Source organism: Giraffa tippelskirchi, chromosome 10 (genome assembly GCF_054371585.1).
Source record: "Giraffa tippelskirchi isolate mGirTip1 chromosome 10, T2T-mGirTip1v1.2.pri, whole genome shotgun sequence".
Taxonomy (NCBI): domain Eukaryota; kingdom Metazoa; phylum Chordata; class Mammalia; order Artiodactyla; family Giraffidae; genus Giraffa; species Giraffa tippelskirchi.
Genome location: NC_137284.1, coordinates 121424547 through 121438625, shown reverse-complemented (window position 1 = coordinate 121438625; position 14079 = coordinate 121424547). Strand labels below are relative to the sequence as shown.

General features: G+C 48.9%; 1 protein-coding gene, 3 long non-coding RNA genes and 1 other non-coding gene across 23 annotated transcripts in view; 1 reads left to right on the top strand and 4 right to left on the bottom strand.

Annotated features, from left to right (window-relative positions):
- Positions 1 to 2107: 2107 nt before the first annotated feature.
- LOC145523957 (uncharacterized) lies at positions 2108 to 2722 on the bottom strand. The gene is made up of 2 exons (XR_014066979.1): positions 2600 to 2722; positions 2108 to 2231 (listed from the first exon to the last, which is right to left on the bottom strand). It is a non-coding gene; the product is annotated as an uncharacterized LOC145523957 (long non-coding RNA).
- Positions 2723 to 3166: 444 nt separating this feature from the next.
- On the bottom strand, positions 3167 to 4937 carry LOC145523958 (uncharacterized). Of its 2 annotated transcripts, none has more exons than XR_014066981.1 (3): positions 4851 to 4920; positions 4709 to 4778; positions 3167 to 3216 (listed from the first exon to the last, which is right to left on the bottom strand). It is a non-coding gene; the product is annotated as an uncharacterized LOC145523958 (long non-coding RNA). The 2 variants fall into 2 exon arrangements; XR_014066980.1 differs by having other exon boundaries at positions 3176 to 3216; positions 4709 to 4757; positions 4851 to 4937.
- On the bottom strand, positions 4141 to 4272 carry LOC145524952 (small nucleolar RNA SNORA9). The gene has a single exon (XR_014067982.1). It is a non-coding gene; the product is annotated as a small nucleolar RNA SNORA9 (small nucleolar RNA).
- Positions 4938 to 10137: 5200 nt separating the features above from the next.
- Positions 10138 to 12745, bottom strand: LOC145523956 (uncharacterized). The gene is made up of 4 exons (XR_014066977.1): positions 12405 to 12745; positions 12021 to 12162; positions 11485 to 11756; positions 10138 to 10347 (listed from the first exon to the last, which is right to left on the bottom strand). It is a non-coding gene; the product is annotated as an uncharacterized LOC145523956 (long non-coding RNA).
- Positions 12746 to 12852: 107 nt separating this feature from the next.
- The window catches only part of CCM2 (CCM2 scaffold protein), a 52376-nt gene continuing 51149 nt past the window's right edge, over positions 12853 to 14079 (top strand). For 10 of the 18 annotated variants that reach the window (XM_081535214.1, XM_081535212.1, XM_081535217.1 and 7 more), the window contains exon 1: positions 12853 to 13014. In XM_081535214.1, coding sequence (XP_081391340.1) covers positions 12985 to 13014 — 30 coding nt within the window. In that variant the 5' untranslated portion in view covers positions 12853 to 12984. Of the gene's footprint in view, positions 13015 to 13505; positions 13599 to 14079 lie in introns of all 18 variants that reach the window. The other 8 variants (XM_081535205.1, XM_081535203.1, XM_081535215.1 and 5 more) reach the window with 1 other exon arrangement.

Below are 14079 nucleotides of genomic sequence, written 5' to 3'. Positions count from 1 at the left end.
CCCCGTCCCACCTCGGTCCTCACCTCAGAGGTGTGGCCTAACTTTGCTCTATAGACCATGCAGCACCTTTAGAAGTGGCCAGACTGGCCAGCTCGGATTTTGACGACGATGCGTCCGGGATTGGGGTTGGGGAGGGGACAGTTCTCTCTTATTCCTCCCCTCACACAGGGAGGACAATGTTTCCCAAATTTCAGTCATCTCTGTACTACCTTTGGGATTCTGTACTCAAAGAGCTAGCTTATTTTGAAATACTGTTTGATATGCAAGGGTTTTTTCTCTTCAAATACCTTAAAATGACTCAATAGACATGAGTTTGAGCAGACTCCAGGAGATAGTGGACAGGGAAGCCTGGTGTGCTGCAGTCCATGGGGTCGCACAGTCAGACATGACTTAGTGACTGAATTAACATCAAAATTGTAAAGTGCTATTTTTCAAATGCCTGTAAAAAACCAAGCCTCACAGTATTACGCACCACTGTTAGGGACCTTTCTGTTAGGATCAGGCTTCGGTTCCACCCTGTGCCAGGCCTGGAGCTTCTTTTGAGCAAAGTCTGGTCAGGTTTTATCCTCCCAGTATCTTAAAGACACCCTCTTCATCCCCTGCCTCTTGGGCTGGTGCTTTTGAAGGGTTTTCCAAACCAAAGTTCAGGAGTATCTGGTGAGTTCTCACAGAACCTCAAGGTTTCACTTCCCCAACCTTCGGGCCTCCCCAACCGGCCCGGGGTTTACATTAACGTGCTTACAAAATGATAGGGTTGTTCCAGTGAAACTTGAGACACTGAAACCTGAACTTGATAAAATTTCCATGTCACAGAATAGTTCTCCCATGTAAAGATGTCAAAATTGTTCTTAGGTTGGGGATTGGCCTGTGGGTGGAGCTTGCCAGATCCTACTGCTGTGACCTGAACTGCAATCATGACTAGTCTCTCCACTCTGACAGCTTGCAAAAGGACTTCCCACTCAATACGTTTATCTCATGAAGCTGATGACAGCACACCAGAACTCCTTTCCCCTCCTGAATCTGGCTGGACCTCTGGGTCTGCTGGCCCCTGCCTCTTCTCAGGCAGGGGATGTGTGGGCCTATTTGCCACTTACCCCCAGGAAAGGTGTGACAAGCTGGGGCACTGACTAAGTAACAGGTGGGTGAAGGACAGCTGGGAGGGGTTCCTGGGAGCTGAGGGTTAAGTTTCACTGGTTATCTAGGTCAATTTCAGGATGCCGCCTCTATTCAGTCCCTTCAATGTGCCCTACCCTGGGTCCCCTTGCTGATGCCATTGTCCTGTGTAGTAGGTCTCCAGTTCCTATTTCTTACCTCTCCTACACAGTTGTAACCAGTTTAGGATTTGCTTTTACTTTCGCCTTGTCTCAGAGCACACTAGTATCGAGTTAGTTGCAGGGAAAGGTCCACTGAAGGGCCCTGGAGCCGCCCACATCCGCAAAGGCCACATGACCCAGCCTGAGGGTGCCTGTGAGGAGGGCTACCTCTCACTCTTTCTCATCTACCAGGGAGTCTGTCAGGAGGGTTTCCCCTGGTATGCGGTTCTGAGGTGTGAGGCTTTCTGCCTCTGCCCCCTCAGGATGTAGCTGCAGTGACTCAGGGCGAAGGAACCTTTGGGTACTTTTCCATTCATGACATCAGTAACAAACTGAATGTAAACGTGGCTTACTGAACTTTTTCTGGCTCAGTCAGCCTTGGCCTAACCTGCTGACATTCCTTGAAAAGATCACCAACAACAGGCTGAATAGGCTTCAATTATGAAACAGTTTATCAGATGAAAAAGATCATGAGGATGGAGCAACTCATCCTAAAAGTATCAATCCACATGCTGGGTTCTGAATAACCCAGACTGGTAACTAAGTCTGACCCACACTGGTGTAGAGGACAAGAGCCCGAGAACCCTGTCAAGCCAGTGGAACCCACTCTGGGATCTCAAGGTACAGCTCCTGATGACAGGTTCTAGTGCTCTATCAACCACTCTGCAGTCTCAAAAGCAATGAGAATGCGAGACACCTCAGGGGCTTCCTCAAACTTGGCTGAAACTCCTTCAGGAAGGGCAGGGTCCTCCTCTTTGTACCTAACACACGAAAAAGAGAAACAGAGGCTGGGCTGAATTACAAATTTTAAACTGTTTTATTAAATATCGCTTTTCATTCAGGAGATGTCAGAGGGGCCTGGGTCCCGATGTATAGCGAAGATCCTTGTTCTGGAAGCAGACAATATGGCATCCAAACCTGGGGTCAGAGAAGGTCAGTCAGACACGCACATGTCAGCTGGGCCAAGAACCAGAAATTCCTGACTCCTGGAAGGGGAACAAGTGAGGATTTAAACTTCTTCAGAAAACTGTGGTGTGAAGGCCTGGGTTCAAATTCTGCTGTACCTTCACCAGGTACATCAATGCGGGCCAGTCACCACCTCAGTTCCCACTTCCTCATCTGTTAAAACAAGCTGGAAACAGCATGGAGGGCTGCCGTAAAAATAAAGTGATATAAGAATATAGCCAGGGATTATTAAATTAAGTAGATGATTTTGAACCTCTCGGCAGGGAGACCTACAGCAAATAAACAGAAATGATCTGCTAGGACAGACCCGGCATACTCACCACTGCAGATTCCCTGGAAGAATCTATCATCCACGGAAGGGATCACCTCTCAAGTCTCTTCTGGGTCTTGCATCCTGGGATGTCTGCTGCTAAAGCTGGAGCAGGAACACAGTGCAGAGTCTGCTGGGTTAGGGGGAGGTGTTTTTCAGGAACTGTGAAGGATCTGATATACCCACAACCAAAGGCAGGTGACAAAGTAGCCTGTCAGTTACATGGGTGCTGGTAGGAGTTGCTTAATTCACCACAGCAACATCCAGAGCATCGGTGTTCTCTAACTGGCCCCATTTCCCACAGGTGACACAAGGGGAGCCAGAAGGCACCGCACATGCAGTGGGCTGCATCACAGAAAAGGCTCTCTGAGCACAGGAAAGCCAAATCTTTTACATCAGACAGTAGGCATACCTGCTCTCTGCCCTGGAGGCACTACGTCAAACGTCCCAAGACTGTCTGTTACTTGAATATATTTGAAAATAAAGTCAAAAGGCAGCCAGCATATCACCCAAGGACTGAAGAAACATGAGACTCACCGAGAAGTGCCTCTGACAGCAACTTCAGGAGACGGGCGTGTTCAACGCTTGCACCGAAGAGACAGATCCAAATTTGCTAGAAGCTTTGACCTTCAGGGGAGAAGGTGTGGTGTGATCCCACTGTCCAGGAGTACCGGAGCTGTGCTGCCCCTGCTACTTTAAATACCATGCTGGCCGCTCTCTCCATCCTGGCGTATCTGTGCCTGGACCCAACAGCCCTCACACCAATGGCACTTCCCTCCAATCCAAACTTCCTACCCATTTCTGGATTTCATTCCTCCCTCTCTGTCTGGCATTCTGGAAAAGAGCAGACTGTAGGATTGGAGAGGCCTGACTTGCCATTTTCTGGCTAGGAACGCCGGGCACGCAATTCTGACCATGACTCTTTCATCTGCATTGGACCTAAGGCTACCTTATGGTGGTCCTCAAAGATTTAAATAGGGTTAAGAATTAAGTTGGGCACAAAACAGAGTTCAACCAACATTTGTGCCCTCCTAGCCGATGAGGTCTTCCTTTACAATCAATGCATACTGACCTCACCCTCTGTAAGCTCCATGGGCACCCAGCACTGTTGCAGAACTTAGCCTTTGGTTCTATCTTGTTTACCAGCTAATAGTAACACCCTGTGTGGCAGTCCCTCAGGGCAGGGCCTACCCCATTATTTCCTTCTACTCTATATTCCCTGCTGCTGGTCTAACTCCAGCTTTACCACTCCTTCTGAGTTTCACTTTCTTTTGTGAGAGTTTTGTTTGAAAGATATAAAATTTTCAAAGAGCCTGGAACACAGCTAACACCCAAAGTCCAAAACAATTTCTGCAAAGATATCACTGTTCTCTAATCTGCATTGTCCAATATAGTAGTCGCTTGCCAAATGTGGCTACTGAGCACCTAAAATGTAGGTAGTGTGAAGGAAAAACTGAGTTTTAAATGTAACCATATGTGTCCAGTGGTCACCATATCAAACAGTACAGGTCTGTGTGCCACCCAGCATACCAGATAGGGAAGGGAACAAGCAACTGTCTGAAATTTCTATAACCTTGCTCTGGATGGAGCAGGGCAAGGCCTCAAACCGTTTCAAAATTTTCTTGCAAGCACTGTAGGAATGCACAGGGTCACTGCAGACCCAAGCACGCTGGAGGCTTGCAGCCCACATTCTTTCAAGTCCCTAAAGCTCTGGGCAGACAGCAGTACTTTCACTGAGCACCAGCCTGCACCAGAACCTGGAAGAGACCATGAGGTTGAATTAGGCCTACTTGGGTTTCCATGGACACAAATAAGACAGACAGTAGAGAAAGACAGACGAGGGACAACAATCTTTTCGGGCTCAGAGAGTGAGAGAAACGGCCCTGGGGGAGGCAACCTTATCAAGAAGCCGACAGAACAGGGTTAACTTTAACTTCATTTCTTACGAGCCTATAAATATCCTCACCATCACATCATTATACAAAATAGCTCTGTCTTCCATATTCTCGTTATTTTTTTTTTTTTTTTTTTACTATTCAGAGAATACTTAGGAATTGCAGACCAAAACCGGGGACCCACTTCTGGAAGCGGGGGGCTGGGCCGGGATAGCGTTACTTACCAGCGCATCTTACAGGAGGTCTGCTGCGGAGCAGCCGAGGGTCGTCCACCTGGAGGGGGCACACGGTCAGCTAGAGGCGGGTCTCGTATCGCCTCCCTAGTTCTCGCCCCTTGGGAGGCCATACCCAAGACCCTATTCCTACCGGCGCCGCCCGCCAAGCCCGCACGTATACTCCGAACAGGACTCGGAGAAGATCGGTTACAGACCCCTTGCAACCGCTGGATCGAACCACCAGGGCCGAGGACCCGGAATGCGCACCGGACCGACGGGGCCAAGCGCGGGACAACCTGGGGATAGCGCGCCAGCTCCCACTGGGTCCAGCGCCCGGCACGTCACACCCTACCAGGGCCTCCAGCCTCCACGATCCTCACCTGTACTCAGCAAGTAGCAGGCACCACCTGGGACCCTCGATGGCAGTGGATGGTAACAAAGTCCAGGAGCAGCCTCACCACCGCAATCACACATGCCTGCAGCCCCGCACATTCTCCTTGCGTCATCACACCGCCCGCCGGCAGCGGTACGTGCATCACGTGACCCGCGGTCCCGCGCGGCGCCAGGAGTTGACGTCACGAGAGTGCCGGGGCGAGGCAGGGTACGGTTTGGCTGCTCCTTTCAGCTGTCCTGAGAAGTGAATGAGGGGCGCGCAGCGTTACTGCTACCTCAGGGCGGGGACTGAGGGACTGGGGAAGCGGGCTTCGCAAAGGAACAGGAGTACCGGAGCTGGCGGGGAGAGGGGCGCAGGCAGGCTGGTGTAGGCCTAAGGCCGCACAAAACTCAAGATTATGTTTCAAAGGGCCTGGGAACCCTCTTTCAGAAATACTGTCAAGGGACTGAAACTCTGATCTCCTTGTGCCTTGGAAGGTTAAGAGCCCACTTGTCGCCTGACTTCGAATTGCATAACCTGCCTAGGGTAGCGGGTTATGTGCTCTTCAGTTCAGTTCAGTTCAGTCCCTCATATCGTGTCCGACTCTTTGCGACCTCATGAATCGCAGCACGCCAGGCCTCCCTGTCCATCACCAACTCCCGGAGTCTACCAAGACCCGTGTCCATCAGGTCGGTGATGCCATCCAGCCATCTCATCCTCTGTCGTCCCTTCTCCTCCTGCCCCCAATCCTTCCCAGCATCAGGGTCTTTTCCAATGAGTCAAATCTTCGCATGAGGTGGCCAAAGTATTGGAGTTTCAGCTTCAACATCAGTCCTTCCAATGAACACCCAGGACTGATCTCCTTTAGGATGGACTGGTTGGATCTCCTTGCAGTCAAAGGGACTCTCAAGAGTCTTCTCCAACACCTCAGTTCAAAAACATCAATTATTTGGCGCTCAGCTTTCTTTATAGTCCAACTCTCACATCCATACATGACTACTGGAAAAACCGTAGCCTTGACTAGACGGACGTTTGTTGGCAAAGTAATGTTCCTGCTTTTAAATATGCTATCTAGGTTGGCCATAACCTTCCTTCCAAGGAGTAAGTGTCTTTTAATTTCATGGCTGCAATCACCATCTGCAATGATTTTGGAGCCCCCCAAAATAAAGTCTGACACTGTTTCCACTGTTTCCCCATCTATTTCCCATGAAGTGATGGGACCAGATTCCATGATCTTAGTTTTCTGAATGTTGAGCTTTAAGCCAACTTTTTCACTCTATCACTTTCATCAAGAGGCTCTTTAGTTCTTCTTCACTTTCTGCCATAAGGGTGGTATCATCTGCATATCTGAGGTTATTGATATTTCTCCTGGCAATCTTGATTCCAGCTTGTGTTTCTTCCAGCCCAGTGTTTCTCATGATGTACTCTGCATAGAAGTTAAATAAACAGGGTGACAATATACAGCCTTGACGTACTCCTTTTCCTATTTGGAATCAGTCTGTTGTTCCACGTCCAGTTCTAACTGTTGCTTCCTGACCTGAATACACGTTTCTCAAGAGGCAGGTCAGATGGTCTGGTAGTCCCATCTCTTTCAGAATTTTCCACAGTTTATTGTGATCCACACAGTCAAAGGCTTTGGCATAGTCAATAAAGCAGAAATAGATGTTTTTCTGGAACTCTCTTGCTTTTTCAATGATCCAGTGGATGTTGGCAATTTGATCTCTGGTTCCTCTGCCTTTTCTAAAACCAGCTTGAACATCTGGAAGTTCACGGTTCATGTATTGCTGAAGCCTGGCTTGGAGAATTTTGAGCATAACTTTACTAGCATGTGAGATGAGTGCAATTGTGCAGTAGTTTGAGCATTCTTTGGCATTGCCTTTCTTTGGGATTGGAATGAAAACTGACCTTTTCCAGTCCTGTGGCCACTGCTGAGTTTTCCAGATTTGCTGGCATATTGAGTGCAGCACTTTCACAGCATCATCTTTCAGGATTTGAAATAGCTCAACTGGAATTCCATCACTTCCACTAGCTTTGTTCGTAGTGATGCTTTCTAAGGCCCACTTGACTTCACATTCCAGGATATCTGGCTCTAGGTGACTGGTCACACCATCGTGATTATCTGGGTCGTGAAGATCTTTTTTGTACAGTTCTTCTGTGTATTCTTGCCACCTCTTCTTAATATCTTCTGCTTCTGTTAGGTCCATACCATTTCTGTCCTTTATCGAGCCCATCTTTGCATGAAATGTTCCCTTGGTATCTCTAATTTTCTTGAAGAGATCTCTCGTCTTTCCCATGCTATTGTTTTCCTCTATTTCTTTGCATTGATCGCTGAGGAAGGCTTTCTTATCTCTCCTTGCCATTCTTTGGAACTCTGCATTCAGATGGGAATATCTTTCCTTTTCTCCTTTGCTTTTCGCTTCTCTTCTTTTCATAGCTATTTGTAAGGCCTCCTCAGACAGCCATTTTGCTTTTTTGCGTTTCTTTTTCTTGGGGATGGTCTTGATCCCTGTCTCCTGTACAATGTCACAAACCTCCATCCATAGTTCTTCAGGCACTCTTGTTTATCAGATCTAATCCCTTGAATCTATTTGTCACTTCCACTGTATAATCAGAAGGGACTTGATTTAGGTCATACCTGAATGGTCTAGTGGTTTTCCCCAGTTTCTTCAATTTAAGTCTGAATTTGGCAATAAGGAGTTCATGATCTGAGCCACAGTCAGCTCCTGGTCTTGAGAAAATGCTCAAAATTCTCCAGGCCAGGCTTCAACAGTATGTGAACCATGAACTTCCAGATGTTCAAGCTGGATTTAGAAAAGGCAGAGGAACCAGAGATCAAATTGCCAACATCTGTTGGATCATCAAAAAAGTAGAGGAGAGTTCCAGAAAAACATCTACTTCTGCTTTATTAATGACACCAAAGCCTTTGACTGTGTGGATCACAATAAACTGTGGAAAATTCTTAAAGAGATGGGAATTACAGACCATCTTACCTGCCTCCTGAGAAATCTAGATGCAGGTCAAGAAGCAACAGTTGGAGCTGGACATGGAACAAAAGACTAGTTCCAAGTTGGGAAAGGAGTACATCAAGGCTATATATTGTCACCCTTTTTATTTAACTTGTATGCAGAGTACATCATGCAAAAAGCCAGGCTGGATGAAGCACAAGCCAGAATCAAGATTGCCAGGAGAAATATCAATAACCTTAGATATGCAGATGATACCACCCTTGTGGCAGAAAGTGAAGAAGAACTAAAGAGCCTTTTGATGAAAGAGAGTGAGAAAGCTGGCTTAAAATTCAACATTCAGAAAACTAAGATCATGGCATCCTTTCCCATCATTTCATGGCAAATAGATGGAGAAACAATGGAAACAGTGAGAAACTTTATTTTTGGGAGCTCCAAAATCACTGGAGATGGTGACTGTAGCCATGAAATTAAAAGATTCTTGCTCCTTGGAAGAAAAGCTATGACCAACCTAGACAGCATACTAAAGAGCAGAGACATTGCTTTGCCAGCAAAGGTCCATGTAGTCAAAGCTATGGTTTTTCCAGTAGTCATGTATGGATGTGAGAGTTGGACTATAAAGAAAGCTGAGCGCCAAATAATTTATGCTTTTGAACTGAGGTGTTGGAGAAGACTCTTGGGAGTCCCTTTGACTGCAAGGAGATCCAACCAGTCTATCCTAAAGAAAATCAGTCCTGACTATTCATTGGAAGGAGTGATGTTGAAGCTGAAACTCCAATACTTTGGCCACCTGATGCGAAGAACTGACTCATTAGATAAGACTGTGATGCTAGGAAAGATTGAAGGTGGGAGAAGGGGATGACAGAGGATGAGATGGTTAGATGGCATCACTGACTTGATGGACATGAGTTTGAGTAAGCTCTGGGAGTTGGTGATGGACAGGGAAGACTGGCATGCTGCAGTTCATGGGGTCACATTGAGTTGGACACGACTGAGTGACTGAACTGAACTGATGATATTCAGTTTATAGTATTCAAATCCCATTGTTTTGTTAAATGTCATGTGACAGAGTAGGAACAGTCTGCTAACACGGAAAGTAAGTGTGAAAAATGTGTAAGTGTTAGTTGCTCAGTCATGTCCGACTCTGCGACCCCATGGACTGTAGCCTGCCGGGCTCCTCTGTGGAATTCTCCAGGCAAGAATACTGGAGTTTGTAGCCATTCCCTTCTCCAGGGGATATCCCCGACCCAGGTAAGATCCAGGTTTCCTGCACTGCAGGCAGATTCTTAACTGTCTGAGCCACCAGGGAAGCCCCAACATGGAAATTAACCTAGAGAAGTTAAATGTCTTGCTGAAGATCTCACAGAAGGTTAGGGCTTGATACAGGTTGTTTAAGCTCAGAATTTACTGCTCTCTCCATTCTGTCACTCTGCCATGAGATAATCAAAGAGAACCAGGAAAGTAAATGGTTATGAAGGGTCAGAGTATGGATGTGAGGGTGTGTGTGTGTGTGTGTGTGTGTGTGACTAAAAATGGTGGACTTGCCAAGGACTGAAAGAAAATTTTTTTTCTGAAATGATAACCAACAAAAGTCACTAGAAAGGGCAAGATGCTCCAAGTAATAAAAAATGATACCAAAACATAAAAAACCACATAATCAAAGCCCAACTGCCTTATACGAAGAGGCTGCATGAGACTGGCACAAAGAAAGACAGACCTACTAGCAGTATCTTAACTACTTCAAACATTGAAAAGAACTTTTTCTAAAACCACATCTCCAGACTTTCCCAATGGTTCAGTGGTTAAGAATCTGCTTGCCAATTCAGGAGTTAGTTCGATCCCTGGTCCTGGAAGATTCCACATGCAGTGGGGCAACTAAACCTGAGTTGCACAGTTACTGAGCACACACACGAGGGCCCATGAGCCACAACTACTGAAGCCCTTGTGCCCTAGAGCCTGTGTTCCACAACAAGAGAAGCCACCACAGTGAGAAGCCCAATCACTGCAACTAGCGAGTAGCCCACACTCACGGCAACTAGAGAATGTTAGCACACAGCAACTAAGACCCAGCACATCCCAAAACAAATAAAAATAAAACCACATTTCTGAAGAGTAACTTCTTTATTCTTCCAAATCAATTGGGATGTATGCCTGGAAATAAAGTTAGTGATTTGGCTCTGAAAGAATATATAGAGTAACAACAACCTGGAGACTTCACCGGTGGTCCAGCGGTTGACTTCACGCTTCCACTGCAGGAGGCCTGGGTTTGATCCCTGCTCAGGGAACTAAATCCCACGTGCTGCAACTAAGACCTGTCACAGCCAAAGTAACAACCGTGATAAACAATAAGGAACCTGTTTTCCTGAGTTTTGTGAGCCATTCTAACATATTATTTGCATTCACGGAGGGGATCCTGGGAACCTCCAATTTATAGCTGGTCGGTCAGAAGCACAAGTAACAATATGGACTTTTAATTGTCATCTGAAGTGGATGCAGGGCTGTCTTGTGGAACTGAGCCCTTTACCAGTGAGATCCAATGGTCTCTACAGGTCGCTATATCAGAATTGATTTAAATATAGGACAGATAGCTGGTCTCAAAAAATTGCTTGGTGTGGAAAAAAAGCCCACACATCGTGTGTCAGAAGTGTGAGTATGGTAGTGTGAAAGCAAGATAGAAATACAGGAATTGAGTGAGTTTTTCCTAACACTAGGTTAAGGGAAGTTTTAGTAGGGTTATTTATAGCATTATAGCATGATGAGTATGCAAAGGTACATTAGTGGAAGATCTAAAATATCAGGCCTCTTTTCAGTGAATGGTGGGGGAATAACCACTGAATGCATTGCATTATTTGTGTCTGTGAATGTGAGAAGCTAAGTTATTGCAGGAGGGAGATTGAAAAGTCATTTCCCACACTTCGGCTTTATGTGCCAAAGGGACTGGAATACCTAATGCCTTTAGGGAGTACTAGAGACCGCTCATTTCTTGGGTATCTTTATCAAATAGGGTTCAATCAGGAGATAGAAACAGTGTAGGAAACATTTACTATAAAGAATTACTAAGTATAACAGAAAATTAGGGTAACAAGGGAATCAGTATTAAAGGTGAAGAGAACTCTGAATACAAGAATAGTAGATATAAGGAGCAACTACTGAACTGAAGGCTACTGCAGGGAACACAGGCTCTTCCACCCCCTGGGGCTGAGGTCCAGACTTTGTCGGAGATAGCATAGCTACAGCTCACTGAATGGCAGAGAGGTGCTGGCAAAGCTTGCTGAAGTCTACCCTCTACCGCAGTGGCCCCCAAACTTTTTGGTACAGCACCAAGGACCAATTTTGTGGAAGACAATTTTCCCATGGGTGTGGTAGCAGGGATGGTTCAGGCGGTACTGTGAGCAATGGGGAGCCATGGGGAAGGCAGATGAAGCTTGGCTTGCTGGCCCGCTGCTCACCTCCTGATGTGCAGTGGCTTTGTTGCTAACAGGCCTCCCAGAGGATTGGGGACCCCTGCTCTAGAGTGCAGAGAAAACTGTTCATAGAAGGGGTCTTTCTGACCACTCCAGATATAAAACTTCTCAAGATGAGTGCTGGAGGAATCTGCTGGCTGCTGGGTGTTGCTGGCAGGCCGGCACTGCAGAGTCAAGTGCTTGGGAGAACCCAGAGTTGGAAAAACTACCCCTGATGTAGGAAGGTGCGCGCTTCAGAGGCCTCTTTCTGCATGTGCCTGCCAAGAAAACTCACTGAATCTAAGTAACAAAGCCCCTTCCCTCCCACACTGCCTCCAAGCAGTCTCTCCTGGCAAAGCTTTACACTAGGTGACTTGACAAAGGACTAATGCTCAAAAGGCCCAGCTCCATCCCGCGATGAAAACTGAGAGTGAATGTGAAGCTGAGAGATAATCTACTGACCGCTGCCACAGGAGGCAATACTCTTAAAAAAGATCAGTTGAGGCAAATAGTGGTTTGTTTGGTGTGAGTTTCCATTCTACCTGTGTAAAAGATTGCTGTTACTTCTAGGTGACCGGTTAAAGTTCGGTTTTATTCAGTAGGGTTCGGACGTGTTCTGTTGCATTGAAACTTTCCTGATGGGTTTGTATAGGAAGTCTGCAACATAGGAAGTCTTCCCAGTGCCTGCAAGAATGGAAAGTAAAGGGAAAAAGAAAAGGGAGTGGTCCTGCGCCCTTTCCCCAGGCCCGGCTCCTCCAGCAGGCCCGGCCTTTGGCTTCCCGCCTTCACTTTTCCGCAAGCCCCGCCCTTCTATCCCCCCGGGCCTCTCCCACCCACAGCCCCACCGCCCTCTCCGCCGGTCCCGCCCCTTTCGCCAGCTCCGCCTTCCCCTCACACAGGCCCCCTCCCATAGCCCCACGCCCTACCTTCTTCCCGTCCTTTACCTTCCCCACAGGTCCCACCCGTCCCGCCGGCCCCGCCCTCCGTTTCCTGTCGGCCCGAGCTCCCTCTCCCTGAGCGCGAGGCAGGCTGGGAAGTTGGCTGCCGTAAAGATGGCGGTAGACTTGAAAAGCTGGAGGCGCTCCTGTAGCTTTGAGGGGCAGGAGGACGGGCTGAAGGCGGAGCAGGGGCGCTCCGGCCCTCCCTGACGGGCGTGGGGGGTGGTGGGTTGGGCCGCGACAGACGCGCTCCCGCGGTCCTGAAGGGGCGGGGAGGGCAGGCTCGTTCTCGGCGGCTCTGAAGGATTGGAGGCGGGGCGTGTGGGCCGAAGGGGCGTGCGCGCACTGGGCGGGGCGTATTCGCGGGGGCGGGGCCGCGCCCTCGGCCCGGAAGTGCGGGGTGCGGGGTGCAGGGCGCGGACGGCCCCTGGCGGCCACGGGCGGAGACTGCGGCCGGGCGAGCGGCGCAAGACCGGCGGTGGCCGCGGGGCCAGGGCGAGCATGTAGCGGCAGCGGGCGGCGCGGCGCTCCCGGGGCGGGCCAGGCCGCGGGGGCCGCTCGCGGAGACATGGAGGAAGAGGGCAAGAAGGGCAAGAAGGTGAGCCTGCAGAGCGCATCCGCCCGAAGGCTGAGCCGGGGGCGTGCTGGACCCCAGACCTAGGCAGGCGGAAGGCGGAGGGGCTGGGGCTGGGCGGGGAAGGGCTAGGGGGACATGGGAGGGTCCCTCGGGGCTGCCCGTCGGTCGGCCGGTACGGGGCGTGGGAAAGTCTGGCTTGGGAGGTCCGTGGAGGGGAGTTCTGATTTAGGAGGTTCGGTGTGGGGAGGTCTAGGATGGGAGTCCGGCGTGGGAGGGCCCGGCACGGGGAAGTCCGAGGTGGGAGTCCGGCGTGGGGAGGCCCCAGGTTGGAAGTCTGGCGTTGGGAGGCCCGGAGGCTCACTCTGTTGGAGGTGAGCGTGGTGGGCAGGCCGGGGCCACCCGGTGAACGGCGCACGGTCGGGCCTGGGACAGGGTCGCAGGAGTCAGTCTCCGCGCGATCGAGTAGGAGACGAACCCCTGGACAATGGGTTTAGGTGGTCTTTTGCCTGCAGGGCGCGCGGGGGAGGAAGGAGCCACGCCTTTCCGCCCCTTCCGGTCAGTGACTCTCCCCCAAACCTAGGCTCTCCACATGGCCTTCCCGGCGGGTGAGTGACCAGGGGTTGCAGAGGAGCTGGCCTCGGTTATGGGCCAGAAAGTTTTCTAGGGTTAGTGTCTTTGAAAAAATGGGGTGTAAGGTTAACGTAGAAACATTTGCTGCTTAGTTGACTTCATTATTGGAGTATCAAGTGAAAACAAAAACTGCTTCATGATACAGCCCGTTCACGCTTCGGCCGGCGCAGGCTGAGTTTTGCCCTACCTAGTACCAGCTGAGTGATTTCAGTGACGTTACATTTGGCAGTTGGATTTAGGACATAGTTCAAGAGGCTCCTTAGTCTGTGTACTTTTTAAACTATGTCTTTAATTACAGGCTCGAGTAATTGATAAAGAAACTCAACATTTTAAGGAGACAAATAACCACATGGGATAAGCTATCATTGAAATGAAAAGTGGATTTCAATGAAATGTATCTTTCTTAAGTACAGGCTTTATAATCCCAAGTGTCTTACTTGTTATTTTCAATTTCAC